At 35.0% G+C, this 24,974-nt stretch overlaps 1 protein-coding gene across 1 annotated transcript in view; it reads left to right on the forward strand.

Annotated features, from left to right (window-relative positions):
* MPDZ (multiple PDZ domain crumbs cell polarity complex component) overlaps positions 1 to 24,974 on the forward strand; it is a gene marked incomplete at both ends in the record, with an annotated part of 146,460 nt that overhangs the window by 39,892 nt on the left and 81,594 nt on the right. Inside the window, 7 exons of the mRNA XM_080708979.1 lie at positions 283 to 411; positions 1,820 to 2,026; positions 5,111 to 5,225; positions 5,545 to 5,633; positions 14,351 to 14,534; positions 15,283 to 15,354; positions 22,101 to 22,207. Of these exons, the coding sequence (XP_080565105.1) occupies positions 283 to 411; positions 1,820 to 2,026; positions 5,111 to 5,225; positions 5,545 to 5,633; positions 14,351 to 14,534; positions 15,283 to 15,354; positions 22,101 to 22,207 (903 nt within the window). The remainder of the gene's footprint in view (positions 1 to 282; positions 412 to 1,819; positions 2,027 to 5,110; positions 5,226 to 5,544; positions 5,634 to 14,350; positions 14,535 to 15,282; positions 15,355 to 22,100; positions 22,208 to 24,974) is intronic.

Consider the following 24,974-nt stretch of genomic DNA (forward strand, 5'->3'; position numbering starts at 1 on the left):
GATCTTTTTTTAAGAAGTTCTATAAAAGATCTTATCTTGTAAAATTAGTACCAGTGTTTAATTGGGGAAATGCAATCATTATAATGATAATTTTAAGATTTTATCAAAAGCAGTAAACATCTGTTTAAAGGGAAATATATTAAAGAAAATGAACATCGTTAGGGTTCATTATTATTTTTGAATTCAGTTATTTCATACTAATAAAATAACCACAAAAATCTCTAACTTAAATTTTAGTGTTTGGTAAGGATTTACAAATTCATGCAGGAGCTTTGTTTTTAGGTTCACTGGCAACATGTAGAAACTATTGAGCTGGTGAATGATGGGTCTGGTCTGGGCTTTGGCATAATAGGAGGAAAAGCAACTGGTGTGATAGTCAAAACCATTCTGCCTGGAGGAGTAGCAGATCAGGTAGGCCACTTTAATGTGTCTTTAGTGTTGTTTTGGCCAATAATATAACTTCACCTTTCATATTTTATGTTAGAAAGAAGAAACTTTGGTATTAGATAATGCCAAAGAAATTGAGTTAGAATCTTGTGTTGTTTTTTTTTCTGAAAATGAAAGATATTTAATATACACGAAAACCATAAATTCAAAAGGCATTAGAAGCATTGCAGAGAATCTTGTGTTTTATTGGGCTGTCTTTAAGTATTTTCTTAAATCTGGGGGAGAAATGCTTTATGAAAAGGTACATTGATTTGAAGTTATAATTGTAGACAATGAACTTAACCCTCTTTAGAACCACAGACTAAACCAAGATTATTGTTTTGATCATTGGATAAGTAGCTACCTTTTGTTTTGTGATCATATATTAAAACCCTAGTTTGTTATTTTACAATCACAAGATATTGTGAAAGATGAATATTATTGAGAGGAAAACTCAGATTCAGCTTGACTCTTTGATGGTCAGTGATATCATTTTGTATATGAAATATATTCTATTTTATCACTTAACATAGCTCCTGAAGGCATTATTATTTATGATATATGCCATTTATTATATATGGGAACATACTGATACCTTTATTAGTTATTTTTAATATTTTAACTTGAAAAATTCTGCTTTAACTATTTCTTTGATTATAACATTATGTTTATAAAGCTGTTGTTTTTATACATGTGTTTGAACTTAAACATGGAATTCAAACTCATCAAATATTTTATATTCATAAATAAGATGCCTATTTATTGGCAAACTTTTAATAAATGTATTATTAGTGTGGAAGAGTTTCATTGTTTTAGAAAGTTATATTAGAAAGCGTATGTGTAGAGGTTTTGTAAGACTGCTTTTCATGACTCTTATCTACCTAAATGTTCATCTCTGTAGGATTTTATCTGCAATTATTTTTTACAATTATATTCTTTTGACTATAATTTATAACAGAAATGACAGGCATAAAATCATGTGAATAATACAATGCTTTCTTCTGGTTTATACTGCATTTTAAGTAATATGTTTTGTATTTGTCTAGTGACTTCGTACTTAATCTTTGCCTAATGGCCTTTTATTCTGTCTCAAAGAAATTCACAAAAGCCATTTTTCTTACATCTAGTAGTAGAAGCTAAAAGGAAAATTCATATGAGATATCAGTTGAAGTAGTATTTGTGAATTTCATTTATTTATATCAGACTGAATAATGCTAGATGATTCTGAAGATAGTTAATATTATAACATGTTCAATATCTCATGATTGCCATAATGTCATGTGTGCAATCTCTTATTATTTGCTTTCTTTCATTTAGCATTTCTCTAATGCATTTTAAAAGTAATTGCTTAATTATACACTGTCTGTTTGTCTGTCTGTCTGTCTCTGTTCAGCATGGGCGATTATGCAGTGGAGACCATATTCTAAAGATTGGTGACACAGATCTGGCTGGAATGAGCAGTGAGCAAGTAGCACAAGTCCTTAGGCAATGTGGAAATAGAGTTAAGCTGATGATTGCAAGAGGTGCCATAGAAGAAACTACAGCACCCACCTCTTCTGCCATTGCGCTCGCCTCCCCATCTTCTACTCCAGACATGCGGGTAAGTGAGTAAAAACAGTTACTGTGAAAGTCAAAGAAAGCATCACTTAGATGACAGTGATGTTTACTCAGAAACCAGGCTTTTTTTTTGTGTGTGTGTGGTCCTGGGGGTGGAACCCATGGGCTTTTCTACCTCGGGCTATACTTCTAGACCTATTTTATACTTTATTTGGAAATAGGGTCTATTAAGTTGCTGAGAGCCTCACTAAGTAGCTGAGGCTGGCTTCGAACCTGTGAGATCCTCCTGTGTCAACCTTCCAAGTGCTGGGATTACAAGCGTGTGCGCCAACACACCTGGCTGAAACCAGGCATATTAATGCTTATATCTAGTGTTCAAGAATGTAACAAAGTTCAGGGGATTTTATAGGAATGCCTTCAGTACTAACAATACTTTATTAATTGAAAATAAGGTAGAAAGCAGACGAAGCATAAGTTTTTTTTTGGTAGAAAACAGATGAAGCAGTTGTTTGTATTTTTTTTTTTAATGGCAGGTGAATATTTTACTTTTTTCTCTAGTCCATATATGAAGATTGTATTTTGAAGTATGTATGAAATTTTAGATAATTACTTACTGTTAATAAATGAAAATTTTTAATTCTATCTTCCTCTTAATTTAGAAGGATCTTTGTAAAGTGAATCATATGTCTATCCATTCCCTTTTAACAACTTTATGTTTAGTATTTGTGGCTTTGGTTTGTATCTGTGGAGGCAGGGAAATGGGGACAGGATTGCTGGGGATGAATAAATATTAAAAACTTTTTAGTGTTAATATTTTTAAGATGTGCCTTATAATTGTTAGCAATTTGTAATGAGTGGTAGTTATTCTTTTTTTTTTTTTTTGTACTCGGGATGGAACCCAGGGACATTCTACCTCTGAGTTACACCCCCTGCCCTATTTTTTATTCTTTATTTTGAAACTGGGTCTCACTGAGTTGCAAAGGGCCTCACTAAGTAGTAGCTGAGGCTGTCCTCAAACCAAGATCCTCCTGTCTCAGCCCCCCAAATGCTGGGATTACAAGCATGCACCACCATGCCTGGCTTGTTATTCTTAATTCAGTTAATACAGTTTTTTAATGAAAGATAAGACTTCTGGTATTATAACAAAAGATTTATTTAAAGGCATAGAATTCTTTGTTCTTAACTTGATGTATTAAGGGCTAGAACATTTCAAAATTATTGGAAGGTAGTAGCTGTCTCAACTGGGTGTACAGATTCAAAGACTACAGTGGATAAATAAATCAACAGAATAATTTTATCCATAAATCTCTTAAATATTTAAGAAGAGAATTATACCCAATTTCAAAATAAGCTTTGTACCAATGCAAGTCCTATATTCCTTTCCCATAGATATAAAAATATCTGTTTTCTTTTATTAAAATTGTTTCTAGCCAGTTGCTACAGATTCTCTTTTAATGTCCTAATCTTTTCCATAGGCCCTTTAAAACTTTATTAGAACACTTGAAATTTCCATGATTCTGTTGTTTTTAGGATTGAGTTTGGTTGCTATTTTTTGCAAAGAGAAGTAGGAAAGAAAGCTTGTTTATGAAAGTGTTTAACTGGCATTCTTTTGTGGTAAACAAAACATTTTATTCAGCAATATATAAATGAATGCAATACCGAAAACCACTTGATGTAATTGAAAGCTTAGAAAAATATCTATTCTGTGCATATCATCATTTCTGAAGCTTGTGCCCCTTTTAAAACCATTCGATAGTCAAATTGCCACCCTCTAAAATAGCACTCGCATAAGTCTTATTAAAAATAGAAAACACATTTGTTTCAATTGAAGCAGATTTCATCCTGTCATTTTCTTGTAATTATCTAAACTTTAAACTTTTGCTAAGTTTGCACAGATAATTATGTGCAATGAAAAAACAAATCAAACTTTACTGTAAAATTATATCTTATTTAGGTGGGCCATCAGTGAGCTATACTCAATTTGTTAAGAGAACATCAGAAAATATTACCAGCTATCTCCAACCTGCATGTCTATTAGAACCTGCAGCCTTGATTTTGTCTGCTTTGTAGAATCTTCTGATATTACACTAATGAATAACACCAATAGCTTATTGATGATGTATTACCAGTCCACTGATGTTTAATTTAGAGAGACCTGCTCTTCAATCCAATATAACAGTTAATAACAACACTATTAGAGAAGGCTGACACCTAAGAAATCCACTTCCAGCTGCCAGTCCAGGAAGGAAGGCTTTCATGCAGAAAGGCTTTCAAAGTAATGTCTGAATTTACAAAATGGAAGATCATTTAAAAAGACTTCACTGATGCATCTCATTGGTATTCAAAATAAGTTATCAGCCTGTGGGTAACATAGCTGCAGGATAGATTAGCCCATGATCATGATATTATAATCAACTATAAATTTAATATAATATTATGGCTTACGTGGGCATTGTGGCCCATAATTTTTAATAGAGGTTTTACACACTGTATCATTTAAGAGCAAAAATTCTACAACCAGACCATTTTAATTTTAATTCTATCTTTAGTGGGTTGTTAGCTTTTTGCCCTTGGAAAAGTTTATGTGCCTCAGTTTCTCCAGAGAAAAAAATGATACCATAATTGTACCTCATTGGTTTATAAGAATATAAATAATACTATATTGATATAAAGAAATTAAGACTTGCTAAGTGCTATCTATGTAGAAATTGCTCAATAAATGGTAGACAGTTGTGCAGTGCATTGCTTAGAAAATGTAGTGACAAATCTAGACATGAACTTGTTGATCTGCATTTAGATCATGAGTTCTTCCAACTGTACAGCATCCAGATTCCATCAGAAATGAAGATGAGCCATCTCTGAAAATAGAAGCTCATAAACATTAAAACATTTCATATATACAGACAATAGTGCATTTGTCTGATAAGGGGAGGTTCAACCTTATTTTTTGTATTTCTTTCTGCATAAAATGATGTTCACTCCATGTTGTCATGGTGGAAGGAGTAATCTCATCTAATTCTCTAGCAGAGTTCTGACACCTTATTACAATATATTATTCCTCAATTAAGGATGTGGCCTTTTGACCCTACCTTGTTCTTTTACATGCTTATTTCTCTGTTTACTTCAGGTTGATGCTTCTACTCAGAAGAGTGAAGAAAATGAGACATTTGATGTGGAGCTCACTAAAAATGTCCAGGGATTAGGAATTACCATTGCTGGCTACATTGGAGATAAAAAATTAGGTGATTTTAAAACTTAACTATTTTTTTTTAACTTGGGAATTGCCTCTAATATGTGTATCTTAGGGAGTATTGAATCAACATTATATGTTTGTTTGTAGATTGCTGTATACACTAGTTAGAAATATTCTTAGAAATTATTTAGTTTAGATGACTGATGTGACAGACAAAGCAATTTACTTATTTTTCTTATTCTAGAGATTTTGCTAGGCTTATTAACATGTATTTAGTAATAATTAAGGCTTTTTATTGGAGAACAGAGGATGTGTATTCTTTGAATGTTCTTTGTAAATAGTGAAAAATAACCTGTTTTTAATCTTAGAACCTTCAGGAATCTTTGTAAAAAGCATTACAAAAAGCAGTGCTGTTGAGCATGATGGAAGAATTCAAATTGGAGACCAAATTATAGCAGTAAGTTACACATTTAATAATAGCTTTGTCAATTTCCATGGTTGAAAATTGCATTCTCCTAGTTTACTTACTTTAGAGAACTACAGTTAACTCTACTAATTTAATCTTTGCTTTGGTGGCTTGAGGTTGTTGTTATAACTAATTCTTTTTATTTTGTAGAAGCAAAATAGAGCATTGGATAGAATCTGTCCTGCTGCCACTTCTTTTTATTATTATTATTTTGTTGTTGTTGTTGTTACTTTAATAAAACCCAGAGGCACTCTACTTCTGAGCCACACCCCCAACTCTTTTTTAATTAATTATTTTGAAATAGAGTCTCTACTGTAGGTTGCTCAGAGTCTTACTAAGTTGCTGTGGCTGATCTCAGGCTTGCCATCCTCCTGTCTCAGCCTCCCAAGTACTGGCATTACAGGTATGTGCCACCAAGCCTGGCTTCCTGCTCTCAATTCTAAAGAGGAAACTTCTTTCTTGACTAGTTTCTGATACATTCTATTTCTAGTTGTAATGAGTTTGTGACATTAATATTACAGCTATATATTGCTAGTAGACTCTTGAAAGGTAAAGACCAAATGTAATGATCTTTAGTGTACCTAAATAAGAAGTTGGAATATGTGTTTTTTTATTCATCAGCGGAATGATACTGTTACAGTTGACTCCATGGCAGAGATCTTTTTAAACTCTAAGAATATGTAAAAATGAAAGGAATAGATCTAGTGCCTTTTAATTAGATCAATTCATCATCCTATTGTAGTAACATACATCAGTATGTTTTAAACATACGGCTATTTGATGCAGTCTATGAAAGATTCTAGCTTCCAGCTCAGTGTTTAGTAGATACTAGAATCCCCATACTGCTCTATGAAACACAATTCAAGACACTCTTACCAAGAGCTTTCTGATTAAATAAGTTAGTAAAACTTTATATGTTATGATCTCTTAAAGATTCAGTGCATATTGAAAAACTGAAGATTCAGTACCTCTTTTACTTCAGTGATTGCTAAACTTTTGTATTTGTGTAATCTTATTTTATTTGGAGAACATCTAGGGCAAGCTGATATATCTTAGTAGATATTTGTTTATGCTTAATTCTCTGTTTTTCCCTAGGAATCTTAATGATAGTAAGAAAATAGAATATTAAGATAAAGGAGTTCTCTCAGGGCATGATGGTACATGCTTGTAGAAGGCTGAGGCAGGAGGATCATAGTTTTGAGGCCAGACTGAGCAATTTAGTGAGACCTGAGTCTTACTAAGTTGCTGCAGCTAATCTCAGTCCTGCCATCTTCCTGTATCAGCCTCCCAAGTACAATATTAAAACAGTTGAGGTGTAGCTCAGTGGTACAGTGCCCCTATCTGTGCTCAATCCCCAGTGCCACCAAGAAAGTAAAAGAAAAAAAAGTGTCTGGATCATCGCACAGTTTTTTAGTGCACAATGGTTAAAATATGGAAGCAACCCAAATGTCTATGGACAGATGTATAGCTAAACAAAATGTTTTATATACATTCAACGGATAGCTTTTAGCCTTTCAAAAGAAAGAAATCCTATCACATGTTACTTTGTGGATGAGTCTTGAGAACATTATGCTAAGTAAAATAAGCCAGTCAAAAGAAGACAAAGATTCTCTTTATATGATATGTCTAAACTAATCAGACTTAGGAAAACAAAAGGTAGAATTATGGTTATGAAGGGCTGGGGAGAAGGTGAAAGCAAAATAATTGTTCAGTCGGATAGTGATTCACTTTGCAAGATTAAAATGTTATGGAGATATTACATAATAGTATGTATCTATTTAACATTATTACTGAGCTGTACGTTGAAAAACAACTAAGAAAATGAATTTGTACTACATGTTTTCTACCACACAAGACATACAAACATAGAGGAGGGGTTTATGCCCTTTGAGTCTACACTGCATCTCCCTGGGTCTTCCTGGATTTAGTGCTATACAACCACTATTATATACTGCTGCTTATCCCTTGAGTTTATCACCTAATCAGGATGCCTTTTGGAAATAAGTCTTCTAAATTGATATTCATTTTACCATGCAATGAAAACTATTGCTGTGGTTTTGTATTTTAGGGGCGTGATCACTAATGGGTATGGGTGGGATTTCACACTTACCTAATCATTACTGGATGAACATGTGGGTTATTTTTACTTTTTGGCAATTATGGAAAATATTGGTATTAAAATTCACATGCAAGATATTATGTAGATATAAAATAAAAAAGTGAATGGAAAGAGAATAAATATGGAGAGTCAAAATCCATATATGATATTGAATTAAAGTTTGAAAGCAGCCAGGCATGGTGGTGTACGCTTGCAATTCTAGTACTTGGGAGGATGAGACAGGAGGATCTGGGTTTGTAGCCAGCTTCAGCTACTTAGTGAGGCCCTCCACAGCCTAGTAAGATCTGTTTCAAAATAAATAAAATCAGGATGGGGATGAAAAGAATTGAAAGCCTCCCAAATGCTGAGTTTTAGTTGAGTTTCTTTAAAGACAAAATTGGAATAAGGAAACTTTCCTTGTATGATTATTAGGAGAACCAAATGAGAACTTTTTAAAAATGTCTGATATAATAAACATACCTAAATTTTGGTTAATTAAGGAGATAATTATTGAGGGCCTAAATATTTGAAAATTTCAAAATACCTTTTCTCCAATTTGTTATTACCTTCATTCGTAGGTAAGTGGAATCTCAAATATAATTTATTTTAGACAAAGTCAATCATAAAGGAAATTGTTGACTCAAAAAGTGGAAGCATCTTTCCTCTGAAGTATTTTCTTGCTTTCAATAAAATCACTTGTGTTCATTGTCATCAATATTTGATATTCTGATTTTTAATTTTTAGCAACATATTTTTTTACTTGAAAGTTAGAAATGCCTTAAGATCCTGGGATACACATCATAAAATACTTTTGATGATGCATTAGTTTTTTTAATTAAAAATATCATCATCTTATGGACTTTAATATATTAGTAGTAAAGTTGTTCACACCCCAGTTGCATTTTTACAACTGTAGTCTTTTGTCTATTTGTCCTATTTTTGTTTTGACAGCAGCTATTGGAGCTAGGATCTATTTTTATTTTGTAGTTGTTTGTGTGCTGCGAAGAAATTTACTATTTTGAGGAAGTGTTATTTTGTAAGTTTAAGTTACTTGTTATAAGATTTTTTTTTTTTTAGAAACTGTGTTTTGTGGAGCCCCATGGTCTCACTATCTGTATTTTTTGTGTAATGGTTATTTCACAAAAGGACTCTGTTGTTTTTTGATTGGCTGAGATTGTCACTAGATAAAATTGTATACTTAGTCTTTAGTTTTATATTGAGTGATCTATACTAAAAGCAATATGGAATTATAATTGATAATCATTCAGTAAGTACATAAATAAGTAGTATCAGGTGTTACCTTTGATATTATGTGACTTTGTTAACAGGTCTTCTATGAATAGCTATAGGCTGTGTTGGAGGAGAGCTTGGCAGTCCACCTTGAGTGTGCTAAGGGGTTATGCCACTTAGTATTTCTTCCCTATAATTTCTCGTGTTGATTGTGTATCTGCACTTCACATTGCAAACAGGTTGGATCTCTTCTTTCCATGAGGTAGTGCAGAGGCAGTTTGCTGCCACTGTACCTAGTTCCACTGCACTCTTGTTTGTGGTTCACTTGAGACTGAATGGAGCTCTTTACTCTTGATCAAGCGGGTTCAGAGCTAACTGATTGGATTCCTGATTTTGCTTTGGTAACTTCCTTAAGTAGCATGGATGAGAAATATATTGGACAGAAACTGCTCCCATGGAGCCTTGGAGTTGGTTCACATGTTTATTACATCTTCTTTCTGTTAGTAATTATGCCAGCCCCTGAATATCCTCCCAGTAAAATGCACGATGCATCAAAATTCTGGGGCTATAACTACCCGTATTTTCATATTACAGATGAAGATACTGAGAAATCTGAAGTGAAGTCTAGGTTTAAAACTCTATGACTATTCCATTATAGCATCCTCTCTACTCCCATGCTAGTAGCATCTTCTGACATTTGAGTAAGATCTTTTTTCTTTTTAAAATTGCACTGAGGATTGAGCTCAGGGGCATTATACCTCTGAGCTACACCCCAAGCCTGTTTTATTTTTTATTTTTTTGAAACAGGGTTCCTCTAAGTTTTACATGCTAGCTTTGAACCTGTGATCACACACACACACAGACACATACACACACATATACATACACACACACACACTATATTATTTAAAATTAGAGAAGTTTCATGCACTATTATTTAAATAGGGCATTATATTTGTCTGGACTTTTTATTTTTTATCTTATTTGCATATATACCTGGATATACCTGGGAGGTATAGTTATGGTGGGTTCACTGTGATATGTTAAAGCATCCTTATTCATGGATGTTCATAATTGTTTGTTGTCATAAGCAGATTACTACATACTGCCTTACATGTATTGTTTTAAGGGCTACAACTTTAAACATTTGAATTTAATTTTGTTGCTGAAATAGTATTATTTAGACTTGAATTCTTATTTTGTTGCACAGTTGGATCTTATGTGTCATAATTTTCTAACTTTGCATTTTAAATCAGATTACTCTCTCATTTAATTAGAGTGTTTTGGATAGATTTTGCAGAAGAGAATGTGTTGATAGACTTTCTAAACTTTTTTGTGTGTGTCTGAGAATTCTTCTGCTGCAGGAGGAAGGGACACTGTGTTTTTGACCTGTCCTTCTGCAGAATGGCTTTGTGCTGAGTGAACCTGGCAGGTGATTAGAACAGAACTGTCTATCAAGTCTTCGTTCTTTGGCAAAAGAGATATTTTACTTAAACACATCCTCTGTAATCCCTGGGAAGTTTTCATCTGGCTAATTGTGCCCTTTGGACCCTGTTTTGTCAGCAGTCTATCCCATTGATCCTCTCTCTTGGATCCCGTCATTCTCTAGGGGAACTCAGGTTGGGTGCAGAGTGACTCCATCCTTTATATCTCTGCTGGATTACTCCCTCAATCAGGACTTGAGGGGTCTGAGCAGAACAGCCTTTTGCTTGCTACGCTATCAAAGATGTTAAGTAGCCCCTTCCTTATTTTCCAGGTAGAGTTAAACAGTTTCTTCTACTGCAGGTAACACACTCTTCTGATTTAAGATCAAGGGGGAATGAATAAAATACCTAGATGCGTAGGTAGGTGGGATGGGGACTTGGTCTTTCACCTTTTATTATTTTCTTTAAAAAATAAGAATTCCTCCTCTCAAAATTTTCCAAGCCCTTTTTATATACCAAGTGTGTGTGTGTGAATTATATTTCGTTGTGCACGGTGGCCCCGTTCACAACTCATTATTGTATAGGATCTCAGTAGTCTTAGCATCTCAACCACAACTTCAATTTTCATACACATTACACTGAGTAAAAAACTCTTGGTTCAAATTTCTTTACCACGGTTTTATAGATCAACTGCTTTCTCTGCTGCCTAGAGGCTCATAAATTTTAGTTTTCTTTTGATCTTTGAAGTAGAAGAATTTTACCAGGACACATCCAGGTGCTAGGTTTTTTTCCCATTTTTAAAAAATGTGCTTCTTTGATTTGTAGATTTTGGTGAGTTTCCATTCCCTCTAGTCATTTCTTTGATTATTTTGTAATAAATTACTATTTTTTAAGTATATTAGACTTCTCAGATCAGTCCCTGTGTTGCCAGTCTTATTTTTACAGATTATTTTTATCTGTTTATTCTTTTCCTCTGAGATATGGGAAAATAGCATGATCCTGTCTTCCATTTCCAGACTTTGTTTTTATAGTATTTAAAATCTCGTAGACTGCTTTCATTGTAACAGTTTTCTTTCTTTTGATAGACACTCGTTGCCTTTTTGTAATTATAATCTCTGCTTTTATGTATACAGTGAAAAGTGTGAAACATTTTGAAAGGAAATGTCAGAAAATTGCTGTTTACTGCAATGACAGTTTCACAGGAAGGTATCTACACCAGTGCCTCAGTGTACACACCTTCTTTTGGACTGTGGTATTTTATTCCATATCCTGTAACTTTGGGTTATTCTCAAAAAGAGCTATGCTTGTCCAGGTGGGAGTTGAAATGGGTTTTGTGAAATATTCTGTGGGTTTTGTTCAGATGATTTAATACTTTGATAGAGCCAGGAGAAAGTGGCAAATTTAACTTTACATAATTTTACCCGATTGTTTCACAGATGAATATAATACAGAGGAAAACAGTGCTGGGGAAATTATCTTCTGTGTAGAGAGAGATTTGTTTTTTGTGTTTGTAGCAATAGCTAGGAATTAGTAGAGGGGAGTGTGTGTGTGTTTGTGTGTGTGTGTGTGTGTGTGTGTATGTGTGTGTGTGAATGTATAAACTTACATTTGTCACTAGGTGCTTTTTATTACCTATAAGTAGTTTTGTGCTGTTGCATGCTCCAGAGGGGTATATCCTCTAGACTCAGTATGTTTCTTAAGTCACTAATTCGGATTCTGTTATACCATCTGGCCACCCCTTTTTAATGAAAGAGTGATCCTCTACAGAAGTTTCTTCTCAAAGACAGACAAGCTGTTCCTGGTCATACAGAGATTCAGCTTGTCTGCCTTTAATCTTGTCATGCCGAGACCATTTCTAGTAGAAATATCTCCAAGTTACTATAGAAACTTTTGCTCTTCATCAGTTTCCAGTTTTGTTTCTGTATTTCCCATTATGATCATTTGCTAGCTTTTCCAAAAAGGAATCACAAGAGTGGATATAGAGATAAAAAAAAAATGAGTGTCAAGCACTTGTGTTCAAGTTGCCATCTAGCCGAGAAGAATAATGCAAGTTTTAAGGACCCAGACTAAGTGTGAGATTATCATCTCAATAAGCAGTCTCTAGATTTCACTTAGAATATTTTACTGGTAAAAATATTTACCCATTTTTTTCTGTTTCTCTTCATTCTTCTGAATATTTGAATATACATTGGCATGAATATTACATGTTCATGTATAATTAATATAGATATTATACATGTATTTCTATATACATACATATACAGAATGAGTTTAGAAATGTTTAGAAGTTCATTATATTTTCCAGAAACCCCTGCAGTAAGAATACTCTTTATCTTGGAGAACACTGATTCAGATCTCATAATTCTCATTCGTTTATTTAACATTTGAGTGCCTAATATGTCTAGCCTTGTGCTTATAAAAATATGACACATGGTTATTTTATAGCTGTTTTGCAATTTAAGAGACAGTATCGGTGACTTTGAATTTCAGCATTACATTGATTTGTTCCACTCATTCAAATAGTTTTCATTGTGATTTGATTTTTTTTTACAATATTATATTAATTTATCTACCCCCCTCAATGTAACTTGCTTTTCAAATAAATTTTTGACATATGCTTCAATGGCTTTATACTCTTATTTGAGGTGAATATCTACTGTGCAGACAGCAATATATCTTGACGACACTATTGTAAGCACAAAAGACATAAACCCTGTGCTTGGCACTTACATTCATAAACCAAATCATGACATGAAATGTAAACTTGACATTCTGAAAAGTGCTATGTGGGAGCCCGGGTAATCAGGGGCCTTGACTGTGTCAGGAATAGTTTAGTTTTGTAAATAATGGTTGAACTAGAATCTAAAGAAATTATGGGTGTTTTCTAGGTGCACTAATGAGAAAGAGCATGGGCTAGAGTGGACAGGTGGGAGAGGATGGAAATGAGCTCTCTGTGGCTGGAGGGCAGAAGATTCATAGACAGTATCAGGATTCATAGACAGCATCATGCAGGATGAGGGTGGAGTGGTGAGTGCTGACAAGTTGGAGGCAGGATCTGTTCCCAGGCCTCGCTAAGCCATGTTGAGCATCTAGAGCATTGTCCCAAGAATTATTCTAAGAACGGAAAGGGAAAAGTGATATATGTGCTATTTGGAAAGCTCATGGGGGCAGATTTCAAAGATTTTACCACCCGTGAATTTGAAAGAGGGAAAAAAAATTATATATATATATATAGTCTCCTCATAATATATACTATGAATGAAAATGAAAAAGAGTGCAGTTTTAGCTGTGTTTCTTTTGAGAGGCAGAATAAATACTCTTGAAATGTATCAGTGCTCCCAGTGAGCACTTTCCTCATTTGGCCTTCTGTACCTTTTTGTCCTCCCTAGTTATGTTTGCCAAACTACATTGCTCATCATGATTATCCAAGGAATATACACTAATATTTTTAGAGAAGTAGAAACTGGGGCCCTTTCCAAAACTATTGGTTCATCACTTCTAGAAATGCCACCTCAGATTCTTTTTTTTTTTTTTTTTGGACAGGGAAAGGAGCTGAACAGGAAGCGAGGGTGGGGGATGGCAGAGAAGAAGGAAGAACAGGGAAAAGAGCGCAATTTTTTTTTCTTTTGATGGTACTGGGGTTCCTGGAAGGTCTCTTAAGCCAGTGAGGCTGGCTTTGAACCTGCACGATCCTCCTATCTCCCTCTCCCAAGCGCGGGGATTACAAGTGTGCGTCCCCACGCCCTGCAATCCCAGATTCTATATTAAAACAAACAAAACCTTCCCAAGGGATTCTAAAGCATGTATGTTAATTCTGGCCCCCAAGAAAATGTTGGATGATTGCCTCCAGTTAGAGAAATACTTATCCCTTATTCTCTTCACAATAATAAGCAGTAAACATTCATTTTGTGAATTAGCAATATGAATATCTATTTTTTAATGTCTGGTTGTCACAGGTAGATGGCACCAACCTTCAGGGTTTTACCAATCAGCAAGCAGTAGAGGTGTTGCGACACACAGGACAAACTGTGCGCCTGACACTGATGAGGAGAGGAGCAAAGCAGGAGGAGGAGCTCACATCAAAGGAGGACGTCACAAAAGACGCAGAAGTGTCTCTCCTTAATGCCAACACAGGCCAAGGTAATGCAGATTAACCTGGCTGTCCATTGGACCTTTACCTTATTTAGATTTTTTCTAATTCTAAAGGACTTTATGTAAAGAATGGTTTTTATTCTCAAATATTCATTATGACCACGGGAAGAAAAAGGTTTAATAAAGTTGGGACTAACTGAAACCACCAGCCCTACCATACATTTTAGGATGGTGTTCTGAATAAAGCAGATTTTTGTCAAATTTGCTCAGTCACTATTTCTCAGTTGCAAATGTAGAGAGCTGTCTGCCTTTCTGTCCCTGTCTTAATTTTGGATATCCTCACAATGTTTTGGCTTAATGGGGAAGGGTGCAGGTCTATCTGGGTTATTTATTTGAACCCATGGTAACTCTGGCTGCCCAGACTTTTCTTAAAGGAATCTACATGAACTCTACATTTAGATAGGCCATTTGTAAGTTGTTAATACAGATGAATATCTGTAGATTACTGAAATCCCAGGTTTTTGGCTGGAAAATGCTGTTTTATTTCTAAAACTAAAACTGTTGGCCACTTTGGTGGTTATTCCACATACTAATTATTGCAGTGCTTGGAGATGGGGAGGCAGGTCACAGAAGAATTTCTATTCATATAGGAAAACTTCCCTTTATATACATATGCTTTCGCATGTTTATCTTAAAAAAAAAAAGCAACTCTTATCTAGGAGGTTCAAGTAAGTAAAAAAATTCAAGTGTTTGCTTATATTAGACAAATAACTATTAAAATATTTTTGTCTTTAAGAAAATTATAAAAAAGATGAAGATTCTTTATCACTGAGGAGAAACACCAGCATATTACCAATTGAAGAAGAAGGTAAATACTTCCAGCCCAGTTATGATGTTTTTTATTATGTTCTTAGAGAAGTGATTAGTTGAAAATTTTTGCAAATGAGATCAAGTCTTTATGGATATACTGTAGGTTACTAACAAAAAAACTTAAAGTAATGCTTGTAAATTTATGTTTATAAATATGGTTAATGGCTCATATAGATTAAAATATAATTTACTTATAAGTGGTATATTTTCTTGCTTAATCAGTCTGTTTCTTCTTTTTTTTTTACCAGAACTTTTTAAGAATCAATGGGTTATGTATATAGTTTTAAACTTATTTTTGCTTTTATACAACTGACATGTTTCTACCTTATTGAACAAACAAGAAAACTATAAAGTACTTAAAAATAAACACAGGAAAGTGCTTAGGAATTTTTAGGAATGAAACTTTTCAGTTTTGAGAGGCTGTATTTCACTTCTCAATTTTTCAAGAGTTCTAAATTTTAGTGTTGGGAAGTTGACTTGGAGAGAAACTGTACAGAGAAATTATCAAATCTTCCTGAGAAGTCTTTTTTTTTTTGTGGCACTGGGGTTCCTGGAAGCCCTTATATCTCCAGGCTACACTCCCAAACCTATTTTATATTTTTTATTTGGAAATAGGGTCTCTTAAGCCAGAGAGGCTGGCTCTGAACCAGCACGATCCTCCTGTCTCTGCCTCCCAAGCGTGCGCCACCACGCCCGGCTCTGAGAATTCTTTTAATATACACCTAGGATCTATTATGTGTTTAAAAATATTTCCAAGTGGTATTGTTTTAATGTGCAATTATACTAGAATCTTGCTTCTTTTACTGGCCAGATTGTAGGGGCTTTGGTAATTTAAACCCAAGGACCAAGGTCCAACATGGATCTCTGTCCCTTCATGTGAATTCTGACCTATACCAAATAGTCATAGAGAGGCTTTGTTATTTTAATGGAAATATTTGTGTTTTTAAAGATATCTTTTAAGGGAGTTATGTAGGATTCACACGTATTAATTATATTCTGCCATTTAACACTAAGAAGTAAAGAAATTATGTAGGCTAAAGTGGAAATGGAAAGAATACAAATTTTCAGAGCATGAAAATTGAGATAGTAAGTGAAGATTGGTATGGGGGGTGAGCCTGAGCCATCTGTTTACCCTGGTAAAGGCAGCTAATGAGAAATCTGCATATGTGTGTGGGAAGATAGATGGGGGAGGCTCTAGACTTAAAACCAGGAGTCCCAGAATCTTTTTTTAAACAAAATAAACAAAGCAGAGACTTCTAAGTGATTCTAATGCATCTGCTCTAGTACTGGTCTTCAGACAGGGGGATGAGATATCAGTACCCTTCAACGGACATTTACTCATTGTGTAAGCTTTAGAATCATTTGACTTTTCAGTAAGATCAGAGAACTGGACTATATGGTTTTTTGTTTGTTTGTTTGTTTTTTGTTTTTTTAAATACCTGAGCAGTGGCCCATGCCTGTAATCTCAGTACTTGAGAGGCTGAGACAGGATGATCTCAGGTTCAAGGACAGCCTCAGCAATTTAGAGAGGCTGTCAGCAACTTAGTGAGACATTGTTTCAAAATAAATAAAAATAAGTTTGAAGGTAAAATGTCCTTGTTTTCAATCTCCAGTACCCAAAAGATAAAAAAAGATTAGAAGTATTTTTTATTTCAGTTGCCTATTTATTGGCTGTGTGTGTGTGTGTGTGTGTGTGTGTGTGTGTGTATGTGTCTGTGTGTTTCTTCATATATTCTGAATATTAGTCTTCTGTACGAGGAGTAGATTGTCAAGATTTGTTCGCATTCTGTAAGCATTTTCTTTAGACTCCTAATTGGTTCCATTGCTGCACAGCTTTTAATTTGATGCCATCCCATTGGCTGATTCTGAGTTTCATTTTCTGAGCTTAGAGGTCTTCTGAGGAAGCCTCTGCTATGCGTGTATGTTGTTTCTTTCTATTAACTGCAAAGTTTCTGGTCTAATTTCTAGGTCTTTGATCTATTTTGAGTTAACATTTATGCTGGGTGAGAGACAGGGGTATAGTGTCATTCTACGTTGGATATCCAGTCTTTTCCAGGAAAATAGATGGCAGTAGAAAACAACAAGCTAAGTGAGATCAGCCAGGCCCAGAAGATCAAGGGAACCTGTTTTCTTTCATATGTGGAAGCTAGACAAAAAAATAGGGAAGAAAAGCACCCTGATGAAAATGGGGAGAGAGGCCAGGAGAATTGAGGAAGGGGATGAGGAAGGAGAAAAGGAAGTTTGAGGGGACTAAACAGGACCAAACAATGTTAAGTGCCTATATGAATGCCTCTTTATGAATTTCACTATCATATATGGGAAGGGAGGAGGAAAAAGAGGGGGAAGGTATGGGGAAAGAAACAGACTGAGTGATGTGTGCACATGTGAATGTATAACTGTGCATGTCACTACAGTGCACAATTACAATACACCAAAAGATTAGATTAACAAAAATACTTGAAATCTAGTCTTGTGATAACTGGGAGTTAGAAATAGAGAATCATAGAACCGTAGGTATGTTGAATGAATATCAGACTCTCTATCGGCCAATTACTGATTTCTTACTTTCTCCATTTATAATTCCACCTTACTTAAAATCCCCACCCATTTGAACACAAGGGAATGAGAAAAATTGGTTGGAGGAAGACTGAACTCACCCTACTCTTTCTCTCACAGAATCACATTTAAAGATTCCTTATAAGCTATGATAGGCCCTGCAAATCATTATCTCTTTCAGGATTGAATTTGATTTTGAAACGAAAGCACTTAATGCTAGTCCATTTTTTTTTTTTCTCTTTGCAGTGCTTAGAATTGAACCCAGGGCCACTAATATGCTAGGCAAGACCTTAACCATTGAGCTACACCCCCAGCCCTTCAAAACATTTTTAAAAATTATAATCTCTTATGCCTACCTTCCCAAGGTAAAAACAAAAGCATTTTATTAATTCAGGACATAACAAATCTGCCAAATACGTATGGAGTGAGAGCTCCGTAGTTAAAGAGGTGGCAGCTAATGAGAAATTTGAACTTTGGAAATATTTAATATTTGAATGCTGAAAAGAAATAGAGAATACTAACTAATGAAGAGTTTTTTTTAATTTTTTAATTTTTTATTGGTGCACTGTATTCATACATCATAGTGGGATACAAACTTTTGTAGACATACATGCACACATCACCCAGTCAGCCCCCACCCGATCCCCACCCCATTCTCTCCCCATCCCTCCTTCCCATGCTTGGCTTAGTGATTGACATCTAGTATTATAGCAATTTATCCAAAATTAAAAATGATAATCTCACATAACAGTTTCATTTGTCTGATACCAAGCTTTTGATGACTTAAAGATGACATTTCAATATTTCTTTTTACTTTCTTTCTTACCAGAGAATATTTTTTTTCTATTTTTTTAGGTGAACCTATCATATATTTATATATTTATTTTTCAGAAAAAAATCTATCCTAATATGTAATATGGATTCTAGATACCCAAAACGATCTTGAAAAAGAACAAAGCTAGAAGACATATATTTTCTGATTTCAAACCATATAAAGCTACAATAATTGAAACAGTGTAGTACTGTTCTAAAGGCAGATATATATACCATTGGAGTTAAATACAAGCCTAGAGCTAAATTCTTCCCTATATTATCAAGTTATTTTTGACAAGGTTTCCACGAACATTTGGTGGTGGAAATAATAATCTTTTAACTAAATATTGTTGAAAAATAATAATTACATGGAAAATAATAAAGTTGGACCCTTACCTAATCCCATATACAAGTATTAACTCAAAATAGATAAAAGGCCTAAATATAAATCTTAAGACTATAAACTTTTAGAAGAAAATCTGGGTCATAAAACCTCACAACATTGAAATTGGCAGTGATTTCTTGGATATGATTTCAATGGCACAGGCAACAGAAGAGTATACAAACTCCCTAAAAAATAAAAAAAAAAATATTGTATATCCAAAGACAATGTAAACAGAGTTAAAAGTTACTAATAGAATTGGATAAAATATTTCCCAATGCTATATCTGAAAGTATATTAATATTCCAACTAGAAATCCTAAAAATTAACAACAATAAAGGCAAACAATACAATTTAGAGATAGGTAAAAGACTAACATAAATAATGAATCTCCACAGATAACCAATCTTAGTTGTCTGTTGGATGGAAACTCTTGTTTCTCTGGTTCTGGTGTGTGTTACCTATTTCTTCTTTGTAGTTAATCTCTTTGAGTATTTTCTCTAGCGCTGGTTTTGAAGACATAAATTCCTTCAGTTTCTGTTTGTCATGGAAGCTTCTTATTTCTCCATCTAATTTGATAGAAAGTTTTGCTGGGTAGGAAATTTTTGGCTGGAAGTTGTTTTCTTTCAGAGTTTGGAATATGTTACTCCAAGCCCTTCTGGCTCTCATGACTTGGTTTGGGAAGTCTGGAGTGATTCTAATTGGTTTGCCTCTGAATGTCACTTGGCCCTTTGTTTTTGTTGCCTTTAAGATTCTCTGCTTGGCTTCCACATTGGTCATTTTGACAATTATGTGGCGTGGGGATCCTCTTCTCTGTTCCTGTCTAAAGGGAGTTCTGTAAGTTTCCTGGACCTGTGTATCAACATCTTGCTCTATGTTTGGAAACTTTTCTGCTATTACTTTCTTGAAGAGATTGTTGATCCCTTTGGTTTCACTTTCTTTTCCCTCCTCTATTCCAATTATTCTTAGGTTAGCTCTCTTAAAATGAGCCCATATTTCTTCAACGTCAGATTCCTGCTGTCGGATATTTTTTCCTAGATTAGAAGCTATGCGTTCATTTTTGGAATGATCATCTTCTAAGAGTGAGATTCTGTTCTCCATGTGGTCTAATCAGTTGTTTGTGCTTTGAATTGAGGCCTTTACTTCATTAATTGCATCCTTTATCTCTCTTTGACTCTGAGTTCTTTTCGAAGCACCTCTATTATTTCTACAGTTATTTTCCTGATTTGATCTTCTAGAAATCTCTGATTTTCTGTCTTATCGGGTTCTGATGTTGTGGGGTTGTGGGCATTCATTGCACTAGTGTTATTCCTCTTTCCCATGATTTCGGAAGTTTGTGCCTTCTCTGGGTTCTTCCCTTGGGTCACTATGACTTCACTTAAGGTGCTCTGGATCTCGAGTCTGTAGTAAATCAGACCCCACTACTTCTTTACTGGGTTGTGTCACAGAGTCTCCGACCCAGGGAGTCGATAGAGGCTGATTCAAACTATGGGGTGTGCCAGGTTGTACCTTCTCCTATGGTGTGATATCTCTGCCACCGCCACTCCCCCACTGGGTCAAGTCCCAGGGAGTACAGTACTGGGCTTTCTCCTCTGTGGCCCGCAATTTGACTCACTGTTCTTGAGTTCGCAGATGTAGTTGTACTGGACTCGGTGAATTCGCTGCTGTTGCCGCCAGTGGCAATATGGCGCTGTTGGTACCCCTTCGGCCGTGAGGCTGGCTTATTTCTTCTTGGTTTTGAGTTCCACTCTGAGTCCCTGCAGCGTGTGCTGAGCTCAGCCACTGGGAGCTTTAGATTTTACCTGCGGTGAGAAGTCCCACCTGGCTGTTCCGCAGCAGCTCACCTCGGCTTGCTGTAGCCGTCCGCTGAATTCGCAGCTGCCGCCGGCAGTATGGTGCCGTTGCCACGTCCTCGGGCGTTAGGCCGGTGTATCTCCTCTGTGGCTCTGAGCTCTGTTCCCAGTCCGCTTTCTCTCTGGAGCCTGGTGATTTTTTTGTTTCTCTGGTGATGGTGTTTTCTGGCTATGAAAAGCGCTGATTTTGTGGTAATGGAGATTGGTTGTTAGTGGGGCTCTTAAGCCCCGCTTTTCTCGGTCGCCATCTTCCCGGAAGTCCTAATGGAGAGTTTTAAGATAGCTTTTATAAGTAAGTACCATGATAAATATGGATGTCCTTGAATATGGCTTTAAAATTCTCCAAGTATCTTGCTTTAGCTAAGCATTTTAATTACAGTAGTATTTATGTTACTGTAACTTTTTTTGCTTGTCTTATTATCTTCCTTTCTTTCTTCCTCCTTCCCTCTTTATTTCTTTCCTTTTCTTTCTTTCTTCCTTTCTTTCTGAGCATTTTCTCAGTTCCTAAGACAAACAAAACTACAAAAGGTTTTACATATCTTTTGGGAATAATAAGGTTTTTTTCTCCACTCCCCTAAATTGTAATTTAGGGTCATTTTTTTTAACATTTTTTTCTATTCTTAATTATGTTATTCACTATCTCTAGATTTTTAAGTTTCTTTAAATTGTGTCTCAATTCTTCTGTTATGCTTCTGATAGTCTTTTTATCTCTATTATTTTAATGCATAGCCTCAGTTTTTTATAGTTTCTTATTTTTATTTGTATTTTTTCACTCTGTTTGGAGTTGTGTACATTATTTGTTAATTTCTTTCATTTTTGCTAAGTAATATCATATTCCTGTTTTACTGCTATAAGATTCCTCATTCCATGAAATAAAATTAGATAATATATGGATAATTTAGTGGAAATATAGTTGAGTTTTAAAAGATATCTACTAAAAATAATAGTGTTGACTATGCACATGAGCATGCTATAAGTTGAATCATTAAAATAAGTATAGAAAAAAGGAATAAGTCATCTATTGGGGGAAGAGCCTGACTTGGTACATTAGAGAGGCCCTGACCATTGCATCTGGTACAGAATGTTAAGATAGGGAAAGTTTTTCATTTGTCACTAACTTAATTGCCTTGACTGTTACAGAATATCCATTGCCCTCAGCCCAGGTAGAAGAAACAAAAGTTGCACAAGAAGAAGATGCCCTGCTATCAAAATGGCAGAAGATTATGGGAATTAACTATGAAGTAGTGGTATGTTTGCTTCTCTTCTCTAATTCCCTAACTTGGTAAGTGTATTTGAGCAGGAAGCTCCTGCAGATGATAAAGATAATCACCATAAAGAGTCTCAGAGGCTGGACATGGTGGCACCTGCTTGTAATCCCAGTATTTGGCAGGCTGAGATAGGAGAATTGCAGGTACTCTGCCAGCCTCTGCCACTTAATGAGGCCTTCTGCAACTTAATGAAACCCTGTTTTATTTATTATTTATTTTATTTCATTTGCATTGCTGGAGATTGAACCTAGGGGCATTCTACCTCCAAGATACATTCCCAGTTCTATTTCTTCTTTTTTATTTTGAAATAAGGTCTCACTAAGCTGCAGAGGGCCTTCTAAGTTGCTGAGGCTAGCAACAAACCTGAAATTCTCTTGTCTCAGTCTCCTGAGTATTGGGATTACAAGCATTTGCCATCGCACCCAGATGAAACCCTGTTTTAAAATTAAGAATAAATTATGCTGGGCGTGGTAATCCCCGTACGCTTATAATCCCTGTGCTTGGGAGGTGGAGACAAGAGGATCACGCAGGTTCGAAGCCAGACTTGCTGGCGTAAGAGACCCTATTTCCAAATAAAATATAAAATAGGCCTGGGAGTGTAGCTCGGAGGTAAAAGGGTTCCATCTCCAGTACCACCAAAAAAAAAAAAAAAAAAAAGAAAAAAAAAAGAAAGGATAAATTATAGGGCTTGGGGTGTAGCTTAGAGGTAGAATGCCTCTGGGTTCAACCCTTAGTTCTGCAAAGGAAAAGAAAAAAAAGAGTCTCAGAGAAGTAGCAGATATTCAGGGCTTTCTTAGTAGTGCTTTCTTAGGTATTAAAAATTTTAGGTGGGAAAAAATTACATAGTAACTGTAAAGGGCTGAATTAAATGGGATTGAAGATTTAAAACTCATATTTCATCAACATTTTAATACTTCTGATAGTATAAATAATATAAATGCAAAAATTTTTTTTCCTGATTTTTTAAGTTTGTGATTTGTAGAAAAGGATCATACTATAATATCAAATATTGCTTAGATATAAGACAAAGCTCATTACCTACATACAGAATTTGGAAGGACTCTTGATCTCTCTTATGTTTTTGTCTTCCTTCATAGGTTAATTTTGTATGCTTTTTTCCATTATTTATTTATAACATTGTAAATGTTTTATTTTTATTAGCATAAAATAGTTTGTATTTTAGCTGAGCTATTTGATCTGTTATTCTAAAGAGAAGTCTAACATTAACACAAATTATTCATCTTTAGATGCAGACCAGAAAATTTTGAGTATTTCAAAAGAAAAAATAAAATACTATGTTGGTGTTGGGTAATTTTTCAGATTGGTTAGAATACTCATATACCTCCAGATTAGAAGAGATAAAAGACAGCAGACTATAAATACAATGTACAAGTAACTAGTACTTAGGGAGTATTTTGTTGCTAAGCATTGTTCTTAATTTTTACTTAATTTTTAAGACAAAAACTGAATGATAGTCAAATACAGATTGAGTAAGCACAACTGTTACTGCCATTTTAAACTAAGTCAAGGAAAAATACAGTCAAGTGCATCTCACTAGTGTGGTTAATCTAACATTTCCTTTAGTGGGGTCCTATTGACTTGGCATGTATAATTGAGTCAGCAGTTCTTTAGGTGGTAATTGAATAATAAAGTGCACCCTGGACTAGCCATTTTGTCACAGACTTAGAACCAAAACTGAACTTCTGACTGACCTCTGTGCACCTAGAGTCTTGATGATAATATGGCAAGGGCAGAAGTGCACTATAATTGAGAAAGAACTAAGACATTTATGGACTCTGGTCAGACAAAAATGTCTGTCTGAGACAGATGTGCCTTCCCGTTGTTTGCATGTAGTTTATACAGCATAGATGCATCTTAGGTGTGACATAGTAAAGAGGACTGGTGAACATTATCAGTGGGGACCTTTCAAGCTTTTCAGAGGCAGTAATGTCTAAATTTGCATTTTTAGGGGTGAAAAGATTTAATCTAGCATTAGATTTCAAAAGTCAGATGATTTTACTTTTGATATTGACTTGGCAGCAATTGCCAGCAAAATGTGAAAAACTCTTTTGCAGTGAAACAGTTGTTCTCAAATTTTTATCCTCAATTTTTCCTTAACTATAAAAGGTTGAAGTAGATCTTTAACTTTGATCTGATGTTAATTAATTATTGGATTTCATATCAAAATAGCTAATTTTCTAATGTTCTTTTTATCTGGTACAATGGTGGAAAATTTAGATGTTCATTCATTTAAAAAAAAAAAAACTTTGTTTCACTTTTAAAAACTTGTTCTCCCTCAATACAGCATAGCTCAGGCTTGTGGTTCTAGGGCCAGATTGCTCAAGAGCGAAACCTGTGAACCATTTTTTTTTTTTAACCTATGAGAAGCAAATAATTTAATCTGCTACATGGGAGCAGTGCTCTTTAAAGGCAAAGCTTTGAACCTTTACAAGTTTTTTTTTTTTTGGTGGTACTGGGGATGGAACCCAGGGGCTTTCTACCTCTGGGCTACACTCCCAGACCTACTTTATACTTTATTTGGAAACAGGGTCTCACTAAGTTGCTGAGAGCCTAAGTAGCCGAGGCTGGCTTCGAACCTGTGCGATCTTCCTGTCTCAACCTCTCAAGTGTGGAGATTACAAGCATGCGCCACCACACCTGGCTTTACAAGGTTTTTAAAGCTTTTGAGAGAAAATTGACCATTTGAAGGTGAATGTATATATATATATATATATATATATATATA

Source organism: Muscardinus avellanarius, assembly GCF_963383645.1.
Source record: "Muscardinus avellanarius genome assembly, chromosome: 13".
Classification (NCBI taxonomy): Eukaryota; Metazoa; Chordata; class Mammalia; order Rodentia; family Gliridae; genus Muscardinus; species Muscardinus avellanarius.